The sequence below is a fragment of the Leishmania major genome, chromosome 19, assembly GCF_000002725.2.
Source record: "Leishmania major strain Friedlin complete genome, chromosome 19".
In the NCBI taxonomy this organism is placed as follows: Eukaryota; Euglenozoa; class Kinetoplastea; order Trypanosomatida; family Trypanosomatidae; genus Leishmania; species Leishmania major.
In genome coordinates this window covers 322,820-344,602 of record NC_007260.2, presented here as the reverse complement: position 1 = coordinate 344,602, position 21,783 = coordinate 322,820, and the positions used below count along the sequence as shown (strand labels likewise).

The following is a 21,783-nucleotide window of genomic DNA, read 5'->3' as shown; positions in this document are numbered from 1 at the left end:
TGCATCGACGACGTGCCTAGACAAGGATATATAGAGAACGTGCAACCAAGCTTCCACCGTTTGCGTGCAGCTCTGGGACGAGAGAGAGAGAGAGGAAGCAGAGTGTGTGCGGCGTGCGTCGTCGTTTCGTTTCCTTCAGAACGTCGTAGGCCAAGCCTTCCGCGTCGTGGGAAAAAGGCACCGAGGAACGACAGGCATGCCACACAACGTAGACTTTGTCTTGTGTGCATCGGCACCGTGTCCACCACCCCCGCCCGCACGTCACAGCGCAACAGGAGGAGACGAAGGGCAACGAAAACAAGGAAACACTCGAAAAGCCCGCGCTGCCACATGTGCGAGGCGTGATTGCCTCGTTGGCGTTATGGGCCCGCGTAAATACAGCCGCGCACGCTGTGCAGTCACTTCTCTGTCGTTGCCGACCGAAGGAGCGTGGCGCGCCGCGCTTCATGCCGTCCGTCACTGCTTTCCCTCGCCACGCTTGAGCTTGTTCAAGAAGTTCATGGAGGTGGCCGTGCTGCGCGCCATTGTGGCAAAGATGGACCCGAGCCTCTCCTCCTCCGCGGCACCGTCTTCGGCGACCGCGGCCGTCTCGCCTGCACCCTCGCTGCTCGCTGCTGCGCCGTTCATTCCACCGCCGCCGATGGTGGAGACAAGGTTGGTCAGGGAAAAATGTCCACCGGTGGTTGGCGACACTGTCGAGCTCGCGTTGGGGAGTCGCGGTGGCGCCAGCGAGGTGGATGCATCACGTGTGAAGAGCGACGCAAAGTTCAGACCAACCCCGCTGGCGATGGACGCGCCACCCCCTGCGGCCCCGGAGGACACGCCAGTGGAGAGCCCGAGCGATGCTTCACGTTGGAGGTCCCGCTTAGTCGCCTCCACGACGCCACGCTTCGACAGGGTGGCCACCCACGCCCGCACATCCTCGCGCCGCAGTCCCTTAAGCTCGACCAGGCGGACAAAGTTGTGGATCGAGCGATTCTCCGGTAGAACAACTTCGTAGTAGACCTCGATGAAGGCGTCGGTGCGCGCGTCGACCTGCAGTACCTTCAGCGCGCGATTCAGTTGGTCAAACTCCTTGCGCACCAAGCGCACGTACCCCGTCAGCGCCGGCGCGGGAAAGCGAGCAGGATCGTTGTAGTTGGGCAGCTGCAAGAATGTCTTCTCCAGCGCTGCCGCGTCGACACGCATGCAGTTGATGCCATCATCTGGTAGCCTGCGCAGACGGTAGAGCGTGTTGCCGTACTCTGGAATGAACGTTGCCGCCATCTTGTCCAGAAGGAAGCGCAGCGCTGTGGGCGGCATCACGGCAGCGCAGCTCACAAATGCGTCATGCACCGTTGTCGTGATGTCGCGCACAACCTTCGACTCGTCAGCCGCGCCGCCACCGTTGGCGTCGTAGGCCACCGTGCCCTTTTTGGGGAGGAACCCGCCGTTGCCATAGCCCACAAGCATGGGCGCCAGCTGCAGCTCAAGCCCCTGCAGGATCGACTGAATCGACTTTGTGTAGACGGCGGAAAAGGCCTCGCTGACCTGGTCGAACGCCACCTCGCGCGGCGGCGCCTCGCTGCGCGCGCACACCTCATCGCCGAGGTCTTGACTCGTGGACTGGCACAGGTCGGCCGTGTTCAAGATGATACAGGCGCGTCGCCGCTCGAGGGGGCTGGCGGCCGGGTCGGGCAAGAGCGCGCTCAACGCTTGCGCGAGCTCCATAAGATGGCGACGCCACACCTCAGCCATCTCGAGGAGGACATCCTGCTGCGCAATGCGCAGCGCCCGCTTAAGACTCTCCTTGATGAAGACGAAGATGTCCTCAGCGATAGGGAGGTAGGTGCCGCTGCGCGTCTCCTCGTCGATGCTGTTCCAGCCAGGGCACAGCGAGTCGCCGCTGCCGATCAGCGGCTGTGCCAGGGCCTCCCGCATGAGCCGGTCCTCGTTTTGCACGAGGAGTCCCATGTGCGCCTTGAAGGCGGAGAGGATCATGCCGTTGTACTTGTACACCGGCAGATCCCGCTTGGCGGCAAACTCGTCCTTCCACGTCATCATCTGGGTGAGGTCGCGCTCGATGTCGATCGTCTTTTGAATGACATATGTGAGGACGACCACGTCGATCTTGTTGGCCGCCTCGCGCAGCGCGTAGTCGAGCTCCTGCTTTGTGTGCAGGCAAAAGGTCACACACAGCTCCTGCGGCACGCACCAGTGCCGCGGGAAGACGTTCTTGAGGACGCTGTCGTAGCGCTCCAGCAGTCCGCGCAGGAACACGTAGCGCCGCTCCGTCCGCTCCAGCTTGGCTTCGTCGGTGCCGCGTTTGAAGCGCAGCGAGTAGCACTCGAGCAGCTTGTCGATGAAGCGATCTCGCAGCTTCTTCTTGCTCTCCTCCTCCATGAGGTCCACTACGGCGCATGCCTCAGCCATCAGACTCTCGTCCATCGCTTCCAAGTTCACTTCACCAAAGACGGTGTTGCGAATGTAGTACTCCGCCTGCCGGCACAGCTGGGTCTGCTTGTCGTTCAGCTCCTTCACCTTTGGGATGCCCTTCATTTCCGCGAACATGGCCGAGTACTTGAGGGCCTCCTGCAAGGCATCACGCGCTTGTGAGAAGCGGCGTTTTTCAAAAGACGAAGAGAGCACCTGCAGTTGCAGCATCCACAGCTGCACAGAGCGCAGCGTGTTGATGCTGGACGTGAGGTTTGTCTTGGCCACATCGAGCTCGCGGATGTTCTGGCACAGGTCCTTCACTATTTCCTCGCTGTCGGACGCTTGCGTCTTGATTTCCGACACACGCACGTAAAGCTGCGCCACCGCCTCCTTGGCGCCCTTGAGGTCGCTCTCCGCGCTCGTCGCGTTGCTCGCCTGCTGCTCCACCGCCTTCAGCAGCTGATTCTCCGTCTTGCGGAGGCGCTCATTGGCCTCATCGAGAAAGGCTGGCAACGCCCCGAGACTTGCCTCGTCAGGGAAGCGACTGTTCAGGTAGACTACAGGGTCAAAGTTGGCAGCGTCCAATGCGTCGCGCGGCGGGCACACCTCCGCCATGGCCCGCTCCACAGCTTCGCTGTAGCGAACAGGCATGTCTTCCGTGAAGGCAGAGGTAAGGAGGGAGGGGAGGCAGTGGAGGCGCGAACGACAAAAGAATTGGAGAGCGGCGAAGCGTCCGCGACGAGGCACGCAAACACGCGCACACGCAATCTGAACCACAAGATGAAAAGCAGAGAGCCAGAGAGGGAGGCTCTGAACCCTCGGCACGAGGGTGTGAGGGCTGTGTGAGTGTATGAGCCCGTACTCGTGCTGCGATGGTCCCCCCTTTTTTGGCGTGCTGTTTCTTCCTTCTCGGTTCTCCTTACCTCGCTGCGTGAACGTCTGTGCGTGTGATGGGGTGGTGGTGGTGGGAAGGACTGGAATCCAAACTTCCGCGGCAAGGGGGAGAGGGGTGAAATAAGAAGTGCAAGGGCGCCGTGTGCGCGTGTCTGTGGAGGGGGGGGGGAGGAGGGTGGTGGGTGGTCCTAGCGATTGACGGCTAAGTTGAATTCGTCGACGGACTAGGGCCAAGCACCATCGCCACGAAGTCCAAGCACAGCACGCGCCTTCAATGCCTATATGTCGGAAGGATGTGCACCTATATATTTTCAGTCACGCGCTGAGTCGACGGAGAAGCGGAAGAGGAAGGACAGTGATCACATAAGGGAGGGAAAGGAGAGTCGGAGAGTCGCTGAATACGCAACGGAGGCCGTCAGCACACCACTGTGCGTGCCTTGTGCATAGATGTGCGCCTACGCGTCAGTGAAGAGCGGAGGGGGGGGTAGCGTGGCGAAGCGACGCGAAGAAAAGGGAGAGGGTGCGAGTGCGAGCAACGACAACAGCATTCTACGTGACGCACACAATGGCAGCGCACACGCACCCATTCTGGAGAGGTCGTCGTCTTCCTTCCTCTTCAGCTCCGCGTTGAAAGTCGACAGCGGTCTCCGACAAACAAAAGGGATGCAGCGCCCTTTCTTGTGTTTGTGGAACGTTACGCCGTTGCCCCCCCTCCCCCTCCCGCCGCCGCCGCATGTGTGTGTGTGTGTGGTGCCCTGAACCCCAATGGCGCGGGGTGCACAATGCGTTTGCATGGAATCTTACGTTCTGGTATGCTTAGTCGTTTCACACATCCTTAGTTGGTGTCGCCTTCGCTGCGAGACATGCTGCGTGCGTCGTCATGTCTTGGTGTCTCTCTCGTCGCTGTCGCGAAGCGCGGTTGTCGGGAAGGAAAGGAGGGAGAGAGAAATGAGGGGGGGGGAGAGAGAGAGAGAGAGGAGGAACTCATTAAAAGGCGTGGATGTCACGCGACATCTCGACACCTTGCTTTCTCTTCCCATCCTCGCTATCCAACACCAAGCTTGCACGAGTCAATGCCACATTCTCGTGGAGACGACAAGCAAGAGCCACAAACACAGGCGCGCACGCACGCAGGTGTTTCTGTTGTCTCTCTTCGTGTTTTTCTTCACTCCAACACCGGAGGCGGAGGTGGCGCGCGGGGGTCGGTGTGGTGGGTGGTGGCGGTGGGGGAGGGGGTGGACAACAGGTGAGAAAACACACACACACACACAGATGGGGCGAGCACTGAACATACCGAGTCACGCACACATACACAACAACAAACAGGAAACTTCACCATCAAAATGACAACGAAACGGTGATAGGGATATCCGTCCCCCCATTTACCTCCCCCTCGCGAGAAGAGCAGTTCCCCGCTCGTGAAGGGGAGGGGTGAGAGAGGTGAGGGAGGGGTCGAGGGGGAGGGGAGGGGAGGGGAGGGGGGGCGACGAAGCTCCAAACATGCCAGGTAAAGAGCGCCCTTTGGTTTCCAAAGCAGTGGAAGAAACCAATCGACGCGCACGGAGACACCTCGACCCCACCACACCCTTCTCACGACACCGCTGCCGAACATGGGATAAGACGAAAGGGTGTGAGGGCATTCTGTGGTTACAGCCCACCGCGCATTGCTTCCCCGTGTCCCCCTTCCCCCTCCCCAGCGTGTCGCCGTGAAACAGGGAGGAGGGATGGGGAGGGGGGAGGGAGGGCTTATCGTCTTTTCGGCTACCCATCCTCACTACTCTTCCTGACACCCATTATGTACTTCGACCCGCGCATAATGTGCCCTCCTTCCCAGACAGGACTACCCCGCTCTTTCTCTCCCATCCCACCCTTCTCGGAGCACACACACACACACACACACACACACAAGAAAAGGAGCGCGACAACGGCGCTGTTTTGTTACGCGGCAAAGATGCACACGCACCATCACCTTGAGGAAGGCGGTAGTTGAGAGGAGACGATGAAGAGAGAGAGAGAGCGAGCGAGACGGACACAGAAGAAGAGTTATAAAGTTTGTCTCGTGGCATGGGCAAGAGGGTGTGGGCTGAGGTGCGTCGGGAACACTGGCCAAGCAGGTTTCTCTTCGCTCCATACCCCCTCTTCCTCTTCCGAACCCGCGCCCGAAACTTGCTAGACTGCGCCGATCCGTTAAGCGACTCACACGACAAGCTACCGTGAAATCGAACTCTGCGTCCCACCTCTCCCCAAACACGAGGCGGGCGAGAAGGGAAGGGTATCCCGGCGAAGGGGCAAAAAGGGCCTCGCCCTTCTCGTTGGCGCGGTGGCTCACGGGTTTATGGCGCATGTGCGAGCAAAAAAAAAAACAAGGGAATCGACAGACTCAGCGCACCGCGCTTCACGCGACACGCGGCGCCTCCTCCTTCCTCTCTTCTCCCCGCCATACCCGGCTCGTGATGGCAGAAACAAAAGAGAAGGACGGTGAAGACAGCACACCAGAAACTGCACCACGTCCTTGCGAGTGCCAGGTGCCGCTTTCGTTTCGCGCTGTCCTTGTCGTTCTTCGTTACAGCGAGGCCGCGTAGTTCTGCATCATGCGGTTCACCTCATTCTGCACGTGCTCCTTGTAGTCGGCAATGTCGCCATTAAAGCGCTTTGCTTCGCCCTGCTCAACGATCCAGATTTCATCGGCAACCTGCGCCAGGAGCCGCAGGTCATGCGAGACGACCACGACGGCACCCTCGAAGTTGTTGATGGCGTCGGCGAGGGCGTCGATGGACTCGATGTCCAGGTGGTTCGTCGGCTCATCGAGAATCATAAAGTGCGGGCGCTTGTACGCCATCCACGCGAACACCACCCGCGACTTCTGCCCGTCCGAGAGCGTCTTCATCGGTGTCATCTGCGCCTTGCCAGACACACCAAAGCGGCCCAGGGCACTGCGCAGGATCGGCGGCTGCGTCACGTCCGGGTATTCCTGCGACATCCACTCCAGTGGCGTCAGATCCATGTTGATTTGGTCCACAAAGTGCTGGTGGAAGCGGGCCATGACGCAGTGCGCGTTCTTCGCTACGTACCCGGCGGTCGGCTCCAGCTCGCGGCACATGAGCTTCGTCAGAGTCGTCTTACCAGCACCGTTGGGGCCGACGAGACATATGCGAGAGTCCATGTTGACGCCGAGATCGAGGTTCGTGAAGAGGGACGGGCGACCCGGGTAGTTGAAGGAGACTTCTCGGAACTGCAGCATCGGCGGTGGCAGCGGGCCGGCGCACGGGAACTCGAAGTTGATGCGGCTGTCCTTGACGACCGCGTCCGTGAGACCGCCGCGGGTCATCTTCGCCAGCGTCTTCTCCTTGGACTGCGCCTGACGGGCGAGCTTGGCACTGCCGTGACCGAAGCGAGCAATGTACTCCTTCATGTTCTTGATCTGGTTCTGCTCCCACTGGTACTTCTTCATCTGGTTGCTCTCCTTCTCTTCCCGGGTGATGCAATACTGGTCGTAGTTGCCGTCGTAGCAGTTAAGCTTCTTCAGGTGCATGTGGCAGATGTCCGTGCAGACGTTGTTCATGAAGTCTTGCGAGTGCGACACCATAAACAGCGTCTTCTTGAACTTGCTGAGGTAGTTCTCGAGCCACACAACGGCCTCAATATCTAGGTGGTTCGTCGGCTCATCCAGCAGTAGCACGGTGGGGTTGATGAACAGCGCCTGCGCCAGCGAGATGCGCATACGCCAACCGCCAGAGAAGGCCTTCGTCGGGCGCCGCTGCATCTCCTTCGTGAAGCCGAGACCGAACAAAATCTTGCCAGCACGCGCGGCCGCCGTGTCGGCGTCGAGCTCGTCGAGACGCTTGTAGATGTCATCCAGACGACTCAGCACGTGCGGGTCCTCCTGGTCACCGAGCGCTAGATCCTCCATCTCCGACTCGAGTTTCTCGCGCTCCTTGTCGACGGCGAGCACGGCGTCCAGCGCGGACATGTCGGAGGCCTCCACCTCCTGGGAAACGTAGTAGCGGTCCACGTGCGACGGGAAGGGAATCTCATGGCAGCCCAGCACGCGCAGCAGCGTCGATTTGCCGCACCCGTTCGGGCCCACAAGGCCGTAGCGGTGCCCGCTCACGAGGTTGAGCGTTGCGTTCTCCAGGATGGCGTTGCCCTGATAGCTGATGTCAAGCTTCTCGACGAGGATGTCGTTCACGCCTTGACGGTAGACGGGGTTGGCAAAGGACACCATGGCGCCGGAGCTGTGCGGCTCCTCCTTGGCCGCTTCCGACTGCTTGCCAAGCGCGTTCGTTGTCGTCGGCGAACCGTTTGTGTTCTCCGTGTTGTCGCTCACGTCCTTGTCCGCGCCGTCCTCGGAGCCTGCGGCGGCGGCGGCCTGCTTCTTTTTGAGGTACTTTGGCTTTCCCATCGTGGCTGCACTTCGTTTACCAGCGTCGTCGATGAGCGGCCTCTTTCCGGAGAGCGGATGAGCGCAGTCGGTAGCCCTGTGCGTGCTGCGGTTGGCGCGTGTGTTTTGGGAGGAGGGGAGGGGAGAAACGACGCAGCACACACCCGAACAGGGATGGCAAACGTAAGAGGGAAGCGGGTGGGTGGTGGTGGTGTGGGGGGAGCGATGTGTGCTTACGTGTGTTTGTATTGCGCACGCGTGTCAGTCGCCAGCGCGGAAAAGACAGATCGAGAGGGGTGGAGGAGGAGGAGGGGGAGGGGTGCGTGTGTGTCTCCCTCTAACGAGGAGCTATATACACCCACACCCACCCACACACACACACAGACAGACACATTCATACACAACAGTCAAGGAAAACGACTTCCGCAGTGTTCCAGCACAATGAACACACTGTACCTAGCTCCGCTGTTTGAGCTGCGCAAGCGGGAGGCGCGGAACGGAAACAGTGAGCTGTGACACCATTAAGCGACCACGCGAGAGACGCACTACAGATAAGACAGACCGTTGCCAACATTACTAGACAGAAGGACACCACGTGCAACGCCCCGTCGCCGCTTTACGCAGCTGAGGTGACGGGGGAGGCCTCTGCCACTTGTTGGCGCTGCAGTTGCTCGTCCTTCTTCTGCTTCTGGCGTGCCACTGCTGCGGCACGGCGCTTCTGCTCTTGGTCGAAGGCGCGCAGCCGCCTCAGCTCCCTCTTGCGCCGCTCCGGCAGATCTTTGATGTAGGAGCGCAACGACATCGGAATCCAGCGCTCAGGATCCGGCTTGCCATCCATGTTCTTCGCAGGACGACGCATGGGGCGGCGACGGCGCGGCGGCAGGCCAGCACCACTGGCGGCGCGGCCTCCAGCAGCAGCGCCCTCCTGATCCACCGCCGTCACCCGACGATACCCCAGTTCGCTCATAGCGGCGGCGCCGGGATTCCCGCGCACCAGCGCCTCGATCTGCTTCTCCGACGGGGCGGTGCGACTACTGCTGCCAGAGCCGCTCAGCGCCGCCGCGGCGTCCGCGTCGAGGGTGCCAATGACGCGCTTCGCCTCAGCCAAGTCCGTCTCGGCAAGGCATATGACCAGCAGCGCCGTCACCTCGCGATCCTTCCGCAGGCTTGCGTCTGCGGCTTGCACCGCCTTGAGCAGCTGCCCCACAGCGGCGTAGAGGCCACGAGCCATGGCGAGGTCCTGGACGGCCCAGAGCAATACTGCCTTCTTTACAGCGACAGAGTAGCCACAGGTCGTGGCAGTGAGCCGCTCACGCAGCAGCGCCATGGCAGCGTCGACGTCGCCGATCTGCGCTTCCCAGGCGGCCATCGTCATCACAGTCGTGGGACGCCGCGCCACTGCGAAGTCGTCCAGCGCTTGTAGCGTCTCCACGGCGTGCGCCAGGTCGCCCTGTTCGAGGAAGAGCTGGGCAGTGATGAGCTGCAGGAAGCGATGGCGCTTCCGATTTTCGGCCTCCGAGCTCCCAGCACCCTGGTGCCGCGTAGCCTCCGCTTCGTAGTTGCGCACGCACTCCTGCATGTCACGCGCGCTGTCCGTCGCGGTCCTCGCGGGCCTCGAGGCCGACGACGGCGAGGTCGCTGGCAAGGACTTCTTCTTCTTGAGCTCGCGCACGGCCAGCACGAGACGAAGCGAGTGCGTCAGCTCGCTGTTCGGGTGCGCCTTCTCCATCTGTTCCACTGTGCGGGCGCAACGGTCCAGGGCGCCGGCGCTCAGCTGCAGCAGGGCCGTGTTGTACTGAACAGCGATGCGCTGCCTCGAGGTGAGGCGCGACAGCACCTTGACGTGCTGGGCCGCCTTGAGCTTGCGGTGTGAGTCGAAGAAGTCCGCGCTGCGCTGCAGGGCCGTGTGCAGAATGCCGGCGACGGCGCTCGTGACGGAGGAGCTCGGCTTGTACGTCAGGATCAGATCGATAATGCGTCGCGCGTCATCTTCGCGGTGCCGCATGAAGGCAACGTACGCCTGCTGCACCCAGTTGCTGCACACCTCGTTGAAGAAGCAGCGCTCCGGTGAGGTGGCGATGGAGCTGCTACCACCAATGCTCGTCGGCGCCCCGAGCGGGACGCCGAGCTGTGCCTGCAGCACTTCACTGCCAGCGGCAAGCGCATCTTTCAGAGAGCGCAGCGTGCTCTTCGGGAAGATGGCGGCGCACAGTTGCTCTGCTTGGAGTAGAGTGGCCTGCGCGGCCTCGTAGTTTTGCGCCTCCACCTGAGCAGTGGCAAGATTAAAGAGCAGGTCAGGTGTCTTCTCATCCGCCTCATCACGCACCACCGCCGCAACCTTCTCCGGTGCACAGGCGGACAGGGAGGCCGTGTAGTTGGTGAGCAGTTCCTGCTTTTCCACGTCGTCGCGGTAGGCACCGTCGGCTACGAGTGCCGCGTACATGGCCGCCGCCTCGGCGTACTCCTCGAGGTTGTAGTGGATCTGGGCCAGCAGGTGGCGGGCCGCCGTGGACATGGGCCCCCTTTGCTGCTGCTCGTGCAGCTCCGCCCTGGCCTCGGTGTATTGCATGAGACGGTAATGGCAGTAGGCCTTGTGCAGGTGGAAGGTCGCGCTGTTTTTGAAGGGCGTCGTCTCGAGCTGGAGGTTTTCTAGCACGCTCAGCGCAGCAGCGAACCGCCCGCTGTGGAGCAGGGCGACAGACTTGCACTGCATCGCGTACACGTGGTTCGGCTGCAAGGACAAGATGCGCTCCGCCGTGGAGGCGATCTTGGAGGCCTGGAGGTCGTCGGACGTCGCCTGCTTCCGCAGCGTCTTTTCCAGCTTTAACACCTCGGACATGGACGTCGGTTGACGATGTGGGAATGTGTGAGGTGAGGGGTCGGGAGAGGAGCAATGAAAGGAAGGAAGGGTGATAGAAGGTGTACAGAGACACACACAGCTTCGTCGGAAAAAATGGTAGCACTTGCGCGTTGACCAAAGTAACGAGCGCACGCATGCAAGGAAAGAGAGGGCCGGGTGGGAGCGTGCGTGTGCGTGTGCGTGTGCGTGTGTGTGTGTGTGTGTGGCAAGGAAGCGAACAGAATAGGAGAAGTGAAGAGGGAAGAGGAGCGGGTCAAGGGCAGAAACGAATACAACTCGAGGAGGAGAGAAGGTCTCTCTGCGTGTGCGTGCGTGGATGCAAAGCTGCTGCGAGCATGCTCCTTCCTCCTGAAAGCCTTCATGGCAGAGGCCGTGAATACATCTAGACTGACACAACGTGCTCTCCGCATCTCCTCTTCTGGCCTCTGAGGGAAGAAGACACGCCTCAAATGTGAGAGTTGGTCCTTGGCGTTGCAACGCCAACAGTCGACTCCCATTTTTGTTTTGTTTTCGGAAGGGGGGGGGGTGAGTGAGGTATGTCGGCGTGCGTGTTTTTCTGTGGAAGGATTGAAGGGATAGCTGAGTAAACGCATGCGGCTCGCAAAACTGCGAGCACACGACGCTCGGGCGGGGGCAAGACGGCAAGAAGGAGGGCATCAGGGGGTTCGGTGACCCCCTGCTCTGCATCCACGGCCACGGTGTGCGCACCCCGTCTTCCCTGCTGCCGATGACCACACAGTCACCTCCCTCATGCATGTCGTCCACAAGGGAGCACGTGGCCTCAAAAGTGGCGCGTGCGCCACTTGTCATTCGTGATAAACGTGCCCCACCGGTTCGGCGCGACGGCTTGCTCCGTGTCCACGTGGCGACGCACCTCCAACTCACGCCACTCCCTCCATCGCGGTGAGCACCATCGGCTGTACTGCCAATTTCGGTAGAACATGGCGTAGTGCGAGCCGAGCTCCTTCTCCAGCATGACCGACACCATGCCCCACAGCAGGTGGTACAGCGTCAGCGTCCACATCACATTATACCAGTCGAGGTCCTCCATCACACGGCCGAAGATCGTCGGCATCCACGGGTTCGCGCAGCCGCGGCGCGCCCGGTGGTACTCCCAGAGGGCAAGACGATAGGCTCTGCTACGCGCTGGCAGGTAGCGGCGCGACATGGTCGTGCACAGCACCGTGCCCACCACCCAGAGCGACATGTTCGACAGCGCGGACAGCGTGTTGACCTGCGTCACTGTTTTTTTGTTTTTGCTCCACAACGACTCAGAGAGGAGCGCCTGATGCGTGAAGGTGATGGCAGCGGTAGGCAGGGCGATGAGTGCATTGCGGTTCAAGAAGCCGCGCCAACCGCGTCCGTCTGTCACTCGACCACCAAGCACAACGGCGTTGCAGACGAGGGAGACGCAGAAGGTGGCCGAGCCGGCGAAGGCGGCGCAGCGGAGGCCGCAACACACGGTACACTTGCGGCGCGGCTCATAATCCTGAAACGGTTCTACCGGCGCGCGCGGTCGCTGCGTCTGACCAAGCTCCATCTCGCGCAGCGTGCACGGGTGTGCTACCAAGAGAGAGAAACCAAGGGAAGAGATGAAGAAGCAGAGAAAGTGGCGAGGGGTTCGTGAACGGTCGAAGATGCCGCTGCTCTTGCTCAGCTCTGTGAGCGAGTGTTGCACGTATGCGCGCTGGCGCCTTCGCTCTCTCTCTCTCTCCCTCTCCTTCCCTCCCTAACTCTAGCTCTGTGGAGGAGGAGGGCGCGTCTCAGCCTGACCGGCCCAGCAAAGCAGAAAGCACGACAACAAAGACACAAGAAAGAGGTGTGTGTGTGTGTGGGGGGGGGTGCCACGGCGCACCACCCCCGGAGTCCCGGATGGCGATCGAGGCCCAGAGAGCACACCTACACCCGAGGATGCTCATGAGCAGGCTCACGCACATTTCCTTCAGCAAGAAGAGAGGCAACGAATGTGACGCAGAGGAGGGTGGGCGTTCGTGGTGGTGGGGAAGAGGGGAGGGGGCGAGAGTTCGGAGCAAGCGCAGGAGGAACACACATTCAAACGATGCCCTCTTCCCCCCCCCTCCCCCACCCACACATACACCCATGCGAACAAGAAGCCAATGATGTGTGCGGTGGATGTATCGAGCGTGTTCGCACTTGCCCTCCTCCGCTCTTCTATCCGAGCGTCACCTCGTGCGAGCGGTTCGCTTTTCGTGTGGAGGGGGCAGGAGGAGAGGCGTCGACTACCACATGTACCACAGAAAGAACAGAAGCAGTGCGATCCCGCCGTACACTAGCCACGCGTCCGCCTTGTTCCGCCGCACAATCTGCAGAATCGTCATGTTCGACACGCCCAGGGTCTCCAGCAAATTACCAAGCTTGTTACCTACGCCGCCGAGTCGGCGACCTTGATCTTGCAGGGCCGCCAGCACATCGCGGCTCTCCGACTCCATTGCCTGCATGCGCTGCCGAGCGTACTGCAGGCTCTTTTTCTCACGCTCCAGGTGGTCCATCGCTTCGTAGTTTTGGCGGTACGCCCCGGTGCCATTGCCGACAAGCGACTTCAGATCAGACACGTAGGTCGCCTGCTGCTCCGCCTTCTTGGCGTAGCGGTGCAGTGTCGCTTCGATTAGCTTCACCTCCGACAGCACCTGCTCAGCGCGTCGTCGTTGTAGCGGTGTAACGTTTTGCGAGCACCCGGCGCCGGCGCGAGCGTGCAGCGTGGCCCCGCTGGAGGACACAACGGTGGTGCCGGCGAAGCTGTTCATGGTGCCTTGCGCCAAAGGCCGCACGCGGTCGGAAACCTCGTGCATGAGCCTCTGAGCTAAGTCATAGTCCACCATGGCGCCGCGCTCGGCTTGCTCGGCAAGCGCGCTCAGCGTTTTCAGTGTGTCCTTCGCCTGTCGCAGCTCCCCCTCCACCGTGCCGCTTGCGTCCACCACCGCCGTCATGTGAACGACTACCGTTGGTTGGTGCTGTATCACTGCCTCCTCTCTCGGAGTGATAAGAAAATCTGGGTTATGGGGTCCACTCCCCCCTTGTATGTCAAGGGTCGTGGTGCTCAGCTTAGAACAGCGACGGCACTCTACCAGAGCTCCACGTACTCGTCTTGCGCTGTGGTGAGCTTTCCGTAGAGAGGGGACGGGAAGGGGTTGCACACGCAGAGGACGGCAGCAAGAATAGATCCACGTAGATGTGCAGAGAGAGAAGACAGACCACAAGCGCACTGAGCGGCGTTAGGGTGTCCCCGTGGACGGCACAACAAGAGAAGGATGGAGAGGGGGACAGGACAGCAACGCAGAAATCATCGTCATCAGCGACGCGGGTGATGGCGATGAGAGGGTACGTTCCACACGATTGAGCAGAGAGGAGCGCTGCTTCACGCTTCAACAACGAAGGCGGTGGCTTCGCATGCACAAACAGACAGACGCACGCCCACGTGCACGGCTAACATCCCTGAGCCTGCGGTGCGGCACATCGCATGCACAAAGGCAGTTTAAAGTGAGTGAGTGAGACAATCTACATCAAGCACGACACAAGTACACGGCTGTCGCTGATGTGACCATCTCGGCGCACCCCCCTTCTCTCCTTTCTTCTGCCTCTCTCACCCCTACGTCCCTGCCCATGGGATGGATGGATAGCTGAATGCGTAAGCCGAGGAGGCGCGTGCCAGCTTTCCTTCACGGATACGCACGTGAACTTTTTTGTGCGTGTATGTCGCGTCCGCGGATTCGATTTTCCTTGTCCGGTCACGACCAATACGCAATACGCTTGTCCAAAAGCGAAAACAAAGGGGTTTGACCTTGCATACGCACACCCTCTCACACGCACAGACGTCGATGAACCAGCAGCCATCCCGCTTCCCCCTACCCACCTCTTGTGCGCAGGCGCTCGACTACCACGTGCCTAGTCTGACAAGTACGAGAGGATGCACAAAAGCCATACGGAGGATGTGATGATGCTGCAGAGGTACATAAAAAACATCATGTGCGAGTAGTCGCGGACGTGATATCCACGCGTGGTGCAGATCAGCGTCGAGTTGATGGCGGTCGGCGATATGACGGCCACCAGCATCGAGAGCAAAAATGGCTTCTCGTTCGGCATGAGACCTGTCTTCACAAGAATGTGCAAGGCAAGAAAGCAGATGCACGGAATAATCACGAGCTGCGTCACCACTGCGCAGCATGTGAAGAGAATCTGCGGCTGCACACTCGAGGTGATCCAATGAAGAAGGGCGTTGACTTCCGTGCCGGGCTGCGATGCGGGCACGTCAAAAACAGTGCCGTCTGCGTCTGTCGGCAGTGGGGCGGATGTGGTGGGAGACGATATTGTCACCCGCGCCCTCTTCGTCGACGATGTCGGGTCGGCCTTGGGGCGGCTGACCGTGACGGAGGAGCCCAGCACCACCAGATGCAGCGGGATGGCACCCTTGCCGATGAGGGCCATGCCGCCGACGAAGGGCTCGCCAAAAGGGCCCGTTGCCAGCCGCTGCAGTGGCGGTGTAAGGGAGATGATGAGGGCGATGATGCTGCTCAGCACTGTTGGGGACTGGATCGAGGTGAGAACGATCCGGCCCAGACGCTTGAGACGGTCGTCCTTCGACTTGACCGTCGAATTTGTGATGCGCATCGCATCATTTAGCAGAATCGCAGGGGACCCTGGTGACAGCATGATCGGCTGATCACTTGCGCGCGCCGGCCGATACCACCCGAGTTGCTCGTTCGCGGTGGCATGGCCCTGCTGCGCCACTGCTGCCGTGTGCGGCGACGACTGCGCCTGTTCCTCGCCCTCCGCTTCGCCGTCGACACACCCATCCATGCTGTACGGACGCCGCCGGGCCACCAACTCCTCATCATTGACCTCCTCAGACTCTACTTCCTTCATCTTCGCGTGGGCGATCATGGGGTCACCGATACCCCACAGGCCTATCGAGCAGACCACGTTGTACAGGAAGATGTAGGACTGCGCGTCTACGACAGCAGCCTCTGTGAACCACTCGATGCCCTTCAGGTTAAGCAGCACGCTCACGGGGAACGTGAGGCCATTCTGGAAAGAGCTGGCAAGGATCACGACGAAGTGGTACTCCCTTCTGAGAACGGTACGCACCAGCATCGAGCAAAGAAAGCCGATCCCCATCGGCAGCAGCGCAAATAACGGCGCCCAATAGAACTTGCTCAGCTGCTCCCACGTCACGTTCACGCACAGGTTTGCGAACAACAGACACGGGAGAAACACCCTCGCGGAAATGTAATTGAGACCCGTCAGAGTTTCTTTCGGGTTAGAGAAGTACCTCGAGACGAGCATGCCCGCGAGGGCGCACAGTATGATCTTACCCACCGTTGTGGCAGTGATGAGCATTACTCCAAAGTACAGATCCCCCATTTTTGTTGTTCTGTGGTCTCGCGTGTGATGAGCTGCGCGACTTTGGCGCCCATGGACTTCAAGAGATGAGGTGGCAATGCAAGTTGCCGTGGTAGCGCTGGCACCAAATACAAGGAAACAAACAGAAACAGTTAACCTCTTCCTGGAAAAGAGAGCTCTAGATAAGACGGCAACTGCGAGAGAAGCAGGTCTTCAAAACCCGCGCCTCCATGTCCCCCTGTCTCAGCCACTGTCGGCGGCGCACTAGAGGCGAGCAGGGACGACACAAGTAATAGGGGTAAAACGGAATGCACCAGTCCTCCCACCACCACCAACAAAACAAATCACGCGCGGAATGCAGTCCGTGCAAGCGCTCACCTACGTCGTCGCTGGCACCGTCCTCCGGCACGCCTAACAACGAGTGCGCGCTAAGCGCGTCGTTCTTTCGAACAATGGGGGTGCAGGCGGGAGTCGAGGAGCGCAGGGCGGGGGCAGGATGCCTACCGAGAAACCGAAAAAGAAGCGAGCAATAGAGACCCCGTTCCCCTTCTTCCACCCCCTCACCCCCCCAAATGACAGCTGAAACACTTCTTGAATCGGCCTCGGAAGGGACCACCCCTGAGCGTGAGAACGACTTTCAGAGGTGCGGGTGCCACAAATGCGCAGGGTCGCAAGCGAACAGACTCACGAACAACAAAAAAGTAGCAGGCGCGTGTGCAGAGGACAATGCTTCTCCCGCCGTTGCCCTTGTTTGTGCGTGGTGCACTGTTCCTTTCCGATGTGGGGCCTCCTCCTCCCTGAACAGGTGGAGCAATGGGGAAGAGGGAAGCGACTCAGCAGGAAGGAGGGAGGGTGGGGAGGGGAGGGGAGGAGGGTGGAGGAGGAGGAGCAACCAAGCAACAAGGGCGAAAGAAAAGTCGATGCGTGCGTGGCGCGATCCACAAGCGTGACTGAGGCCGTACACCAGCTCGATAGACCCTTCCTTTGCACGTGGCACAGAGAAGAAAATTATGTCGCAGGTTTGCGTATAAACTTTGTCTGCCTGCGTTAGTGAAGGCGGAGAGAACAGGGGAGACGGTGGGCGTGAACTGAAGAGCACGTTCTATCAGACACGGCGAAAGAGTAGAGACCAGTGGCCAGACGCTGCTAGCTTCCCATGCAGAGCGCCGTTGCTTTGCATGCATCCGTCAACCTCTGAGCAGTGTGTAAGGCACTTGTTGTCCATGTCTTCCTAAAGCACCAGTTGACGTGACGCGTGTAGGCACTCCACGCAGCCCTATGCTGACAACGAACCCAGCGTTCGCCATGGACATGAGCGCAGTCACTGACGTTCACACGTCTGCCGCCTTCTTTTATCAGTTTGTTGGTTAGCGCCGAACTCAACGAACAACTTTGCAGTGAAGTGCACCCGATCCGTGATGGCCGCACGTTGCACACCTCGTCGTCAGTGTGCCGGATTCCGTGGAGATGCTAGGAGACGGCGAAGAACAACGAAAAAACGACAAAGAAAGCCGAAGAAAGAGACGCAAGTGCGCACGTCGAGGTGCAATGCTGATGGTGGTGGCCGTAGTGGGGAGGGGAAGCGGGATTGAGGTGGTCTCGGGTGTGCGTCGCAGTTTCAAGCTTCCCTGCCCTCTGTTGTATGTTCGCCAGGTGCCTCAGCAGGCTTGACCGACTACGTTAAGGTCTCGCAAAGCGACAAAGAAATCAACCCCTCACCTCTTTTCGTCCCCCCCCACGCCCACCGCGGCGCACGCCTCGGCGGCGCAACTCTGCGCATGGTTCCCGGTGCTTTGTGGTTACTGAGATGCTTGCGCGGTGTCTCGCTCCACGCTTGTCTTCGTCTACGAAAGTCGTGAGCGCAGTATCTTTCTCGCTCTCTTTCTCGCGCGTGCAGGCGTTACTTGACACAGTACACGTAGATCCGCTGAATCTGCTCCGCCATCTCGCTGGCCTCCTCCCCGTCCCCCTCGTCGTCTTCGCTACTGTGATGATGGTGGTCGCGACTGCGTCCGTGGTGATCCTCATGGTGCTTATCCCCGTCGCTGCCGGCGTCACAGCCCTCGCAAGACAACGTGCGCATCGTCAGAAAGTCGGAGGCCACATCCGCTGTATCAAACGGCTCCACATAAGAGGCTAACCACGCCAGCGGCGTTGACGCGCCTCTGGCATCGTTCCCATTCTCCAGCTGCCACGCCTGCAACCACACCTCGTCCGTGAAGGTGCCGAGTGTTACCTCGAGAGCTGGGCTGCACACAAGAAACTGTCCAGAGCGGTGCACGAGGCGGCGCAGCTTCAGCCAGCAGCGGGCGTGCTCTACCGCTGTGGTGCAGAAGTACTCAAATACGTTGTGCATCACCACGAGGGAGCTCTCAGAGAGGGCAGACGCGGCAGCACCCTCGAAGCAGTCACTTTGTAGGAGCTGAATACTCGACGACACATCCGGCAACTTCGCGTCGACGCCGTTAGCTGCAGCGGGCTGCGGCACCGAGACCAGCTTCGGTGCGTGGCGACGCCGCTGCGCAAAGAAGCGACGCGCAACGTCCTGGGAGATCTTCACGAAAGTCGCATCCAACTCGATGCCGACGAGGTTCACCTCCGGCGCCGCGTCATCAGCGGCCGCATCCGTGGTCGCTGCCTGCGCTGGTGCGAGGAGGCCCCGTTGCAGCGCAAACGCACATGCCCACAGCACGATGCCGAGCCGAGAGCCGACGTCTACGATGGACAGCGGCCGCGATGCCTCGTGAGACGCAACGACTACGTCGAGAAGGTGCGGCAGGAGAAAGCAGCTGAGGTAGACGAGCTGGTCTTGCGAGAAGGAGTGAGTGATGAACTCCACCAATCCGAGATCAGTGCTGCCGCAGCGGCAGCAGTACTCCCGCGCCAACTTCTTCGCCTCCACGAGCTTCTCGATATCGCCCTCCGCGTACAGGAACGCATCCACGGCGTACACAGGCGCCTCGACCACCGCAGCGCCGCTATGGACGCTGTTGCTCGTCGGTGCGGATGACGACGGCTCACCGCTCAGAGAGCGAGCCCGCTTGCAAGAAATGATGTCCGCACTACTGGATTGCGGCGCTTGTCGTTCTGCCGTGCCAGCAGGGAGAGTGGGCTCCACTACCGCACCGAACGGCATACGCCGCTTAAGGAAGTCGCGCACGAGGCTGAGGCACCGATCCACCTCGCTGACCACACCGGCGAACGCCTCTTCATCCGCATCGTTTTCGTCTTCCACGTCGTCGCCCCCGCTAGGCAGCGACGGCGGGACGCTAGAGGAGGAAGGGAGAGATGCAAGAGCAGTAGCGGCGCCGTCGAGACAGCTTGTGCCGCACTTATCTCGCCGCTCCTGCTTGCCGTATTCTCTCAGCATCGCGCAGAGCCGGTCCACCTCAGCCGGCTTCCAGCTGCCTAGCTGGTGCTTCTCTAGAGTTGGCTTTAAGGCCGACAGCACCGATGCCACACGTTCCATTGCCTGTCTGCGGGGCTTATTCGACGGTGAAGAGTACGGTGCGATTATCTAGCATGAGAGGAAAAGGGGAGAGATGAGAGCGACTGGGTCGGTGCCTTCGCTGTGTGCTTGCGTGAGAGGAGGATGAAACGATGCGAAGGTCATGTGGTGAGAAAGACGTCGTCTTTCCATGTAGAGAGGCGGCACACAGGGGTGGGCCGAGGGAAAACGAGCAGAGCAGAAGGGCACACAAAATAAGAGAAAGTGAAGCATGGGAGGTGCTGGGTACTCCTCCCCGCCCCCTCCAGGGAGCTTCGGGGGGAGGGGCAGGAGCGGGAGGGGGGGCAGATGAAAAACGAAAAGCACGCATGAACGCGCGAGCATCTCTTCCCACCCTGCTCCACCTCGCACCGCGAGCGGTTCATGGATAAATCGTACTTGCGCACGACGTGGAGGGTGCGCCGGCGCAGTCCTGAGAGGAGGGCGGAAGAAGAACAACAAAAACAAAAGGAAAATGAGAGAGAAAGAGAGAGAGAAGGGAGGGAGGGAGGGGTAGCAAAAGCCCGTCTAAAGGCGTGTGCCGAGCGACAGCGAAAACCCTCTCCACGTGCGCGCCTTCATCTCCGTCTGAGGGTGACCATTTCTTGCCTTTTGTTTTGTTTGTTTCGCGGAGAGCGCGGGCGAGGAGGCCAAGGAGGCGTGCAGCGACTCGGATTGGACAACGCGCACGTCGTCCCTCCGCCCTGCGCCCCGCTCCGCACCGCAGTCCCTGTCAAACGGCAAGAAGACGAGCGCCACAAGAACCCATCATCATGGCGGCAATGGAAAAGGGACGACCCTTCCCCCTCCTCAACATGCCCGGAGCCGATCGTGGCCCTACACGCGCACAAAAACGCGTCAAAAGACGAAAATGTTCCACGTGTAGACGTAGCAGTCAAAGCCAGTGTCCATGCAGCAGAGATAGCCCTTCAGCATGAGAAGGGTCAAGATGTCGGCCGCCACCTCGGTTGCGACTTGCATCTTCTCTGCCAGCGAAACATCACTCACGGATTTCAGATCTCTCGAGGCCTTTGGGAAGTCGCTGGTGGTGGAGACACGCACCAGGGAGGATGCGTCGCCGCTGCGCTGCTGCTGCTGCGACGACGTCTTTGTCCACGCATCCTGCACCGGCGAGCCTTTGGAGTTCACCAGCTGGGGTCCCAGCACCGTGGTGAGTTTTGCCAGCAGCAGCGAGTCGTCTCGATTCACCAGCGCCTTGCGTCCAGACGGCAGCGTGACGAGGTCGTAGCAGCTGCTTGACATCTTTGCTGCCATGTACGTGCACGCATTCAGCACATCTAGCGGCGACACCAAGTCCCCGCCGCGCGCCTTGTTGTACAGAGCGAATAGCTCAATAAGAGGAACCACCGGCATATCGTTGAAGAGCTTCGAGTTGCATTCGTGCGTCATCCAGGTGTGCATCTCAACCGCCAAGTCTCTGTAGAAGCGAGAGTCGCTGCCATTGCTGTGGTTGCGCGTCACGATGGCTCCCAGACCGAGCGTGGACTCGATACTCTCGATTGTTGTTCGCTCCACGGCGGTCTCACTTCCGGCGTCCGATCCCGCCGCTGCAGCCGCCTCGCTGCGCTCGCGCAGGCGCCGGATGTTGTTCACGAGCTTCGAGGCTTTGTTCATGACATCGTCGATGTCTTTCAGGGTCTCGCTCATGGCGGCAGACTGTAGGGAGGCTTGCTGGACGCCAGCGATACCGAATCCGCGTGGGACGGGCGGTGGCGGACGCGAGTTAGGTACCGGCGTCGTCGACGCAGGACTTGCACCGCTGCTGCTACCTCTTCCGCTCGCCGCCGCTTCTGTCTTCGTCTGCAGCCACGTTTTTTTTTTAAGGGCACCTACAAGGGCGGCGTAAAAGTTGTCGACACCACCGCTGCGGAAAGACAACTTCACGTACGCGTTCTTCGGCAGTGGTACGATGATCTTTGCGCTCGAAAAGGGACCGAAGCCGCTGGAGATGCTCGGTGCCTGTCCAGAGCGCCGGACCAGCTCCAGCGGCAGCTGCAACACCGTCGAGATATCAGCCTCGTCATTGTACCTCAGGTGGTGCGTCGTCAGCGACAGCTTGCCATTCTGTCGCTGCGTCTTCTCATTTTTGTCGTAGAGGGTCACACCGTGCTGGACGGTGATGCACACCTCGTCCGCCTCCAGTCCTGCCCCATCCGTCTTCCACTCCCAGTAGTCCATCGCAGAGGATCTGCGGAAGCGGTTACGTGGGGCGAACGCGGTTGAGGACTGCTGCTGAGTGTGTCAATGCACCGTGATGTGTTTCTGTGCTCCTGTCGGTGCGTGTACCGACGACTCCCGCACGCGATCGAGCGCAAACAATAATACCTTTGGCGGGGATTTCGCTCTTGTTTTCTGCTTGTTGTCGGC

The 21,783-nt window shown here is 60.3% G+C and overlaps 8 protein-coding genes across 8 annotated transcripts; all 8 read right to left on the bottom strand.

Moving 5' to 3' along the window:
• Positions 1 to 456: 456 nt before the first annotated feature.
• On the bottom strand, positions 457 to 3,066 carry LMJF_19_0810 (conserved hypothetical protein; the record flags this gene model as incomplete). Its single annotated transcript, XM_001682606.1, has 1 exon — positions 457 to 3,066. One exon carries the CDS (start codon positions 3,064 to 3,066, stop codon positions 457 to 459), a length of 2,610 nt encoding a protein of 869 aa, XP_001682658.1.
• A 2,806-nt stretch (positions 3,067 to 5,872) lies between these two features.
• Positions 5,873 to 7,711, bottom strand: ABCF2 (putative ATP-binding cassette protein subfamily F,member 2; the record flags this gene model as incomplete). Its single annotated transcript, XM_001682605.1, has 1 exon — positions 5,873 to 7,711. The coding sequence occupies one exon, from the start codon at positions 7,709 to 7,711 to the stop codon at positions 5,873 to 5,875; it is 1,839 nt and encodes a 612-aa protein (XP_001682657.1).
• A 595-nt stretch (positions 7,712 to 8,306) lies between these two features.
• On the bottom strand, positions 8,307 to 10,529 carry LMJF_19_0790 (putative signal recognition particle protein; the record flags this gene model as incomplete). The annotated part of the gene is made up of 1 exon (XM_001682604.1): positions 8,307 to 10,529. The coding sequence occupies one exon, from the start codon at positions 10,527 to 10,529 to the stop codon at positions 8,307 to 8,309; it is 2,223 nt and encodes a 740-aa protein (XP_001682656.1).
• Positions 10,530 to 11,331: 802 nt separating this feature from the next.
• On the bottom strand, positions 11,332 to 12,090 carry LMJF_19_0780 (conserved hypothetical protein; the record flags this gene model as incomplete). The annotated part of the gene is made up of 1 exon (XM_001682603.1): positions 11,332 to 12,090. One exon carries the CDS (start codon positions 12,088 to 12,090, stop codon positions 11,332 to 11,334), a length of 759 nt encoding a protein of 252 aa, XP_001682655.1.
• Positions 12,091 to 12,790: 700 nt separating this feature from the next.
• On the bottom strand, positions 12,791 to 13,498 carry LMJF_19_0770 (putative SNARE protein; the record flags this gene model as incomplete). The annotated part of the gene is made up of 1 exon (XM_001682602.1): positions 12,791 to 13,498. One exon carries the CDS (start codon positions 13,496 to 13,498, stop codon positions 12,791 to 12,793), a length of 708 nt encoding a protein of 235 aa, XP_001682654.1.
• A 955-nt stretch (positions 13,499 to 14,453) lies between these two features.
• LMJF_19_0760 (putative transporter) lies at positions 14,454 to 15,929 on the bottom strand (the record flags this gene model as incomplete). Its single annotated transcript, XM_001682601.1, has 1 exon — positions 14,454 to 15,929. The coding sequence occupies one exon, from the start codon at positions 15,927 to 15,929 to the stop codon at positions 14,454 to 14,456; it is 1,476 nt and encodes a 491-aa protein (XP_001682653.1).
• A 1,879-nt stretch (positions 15,930 to 17,808) lies between these two features.
• LMJF_19_0750 (conserved hypothetical protein) lies at positions 17,809 to 19,377 on the bottom strand (the record flags this gene model as incomplete). Its single annotated transcript, XM_001682600.1, has 1 exon — positions 17,809 to 19,377. The coding sequence occupies one exon, from the start codon at positions 19,375 to 19,377 to the stop codon at positions 17,809 to 17,811; it is 1,569 nt and encodes a 522-aa protein (XP_001682652.1).
• Positions 19,378 to 20,253: 876 nt separating this feature from the next.
• Positions 20,254 to 21,594, bottom strand: LMJF_19_0740 (conserved hypothetical protein; the record flags this gene model as incomplete). Its single annotated transcript, XM_001682599.1, has 1 exon — positions 20,254 to 21,594. The coding sequence occupies one exon, from the start codon at positions 21,592 to 21,594 to the stop codon at positions 20,254 to 20,256; it is 1,341 nt and encodes a 446-aa protein (XP_001682651.1).
• Positions 21,595 to 21,783: the final 189 nt, after the last annotated feature.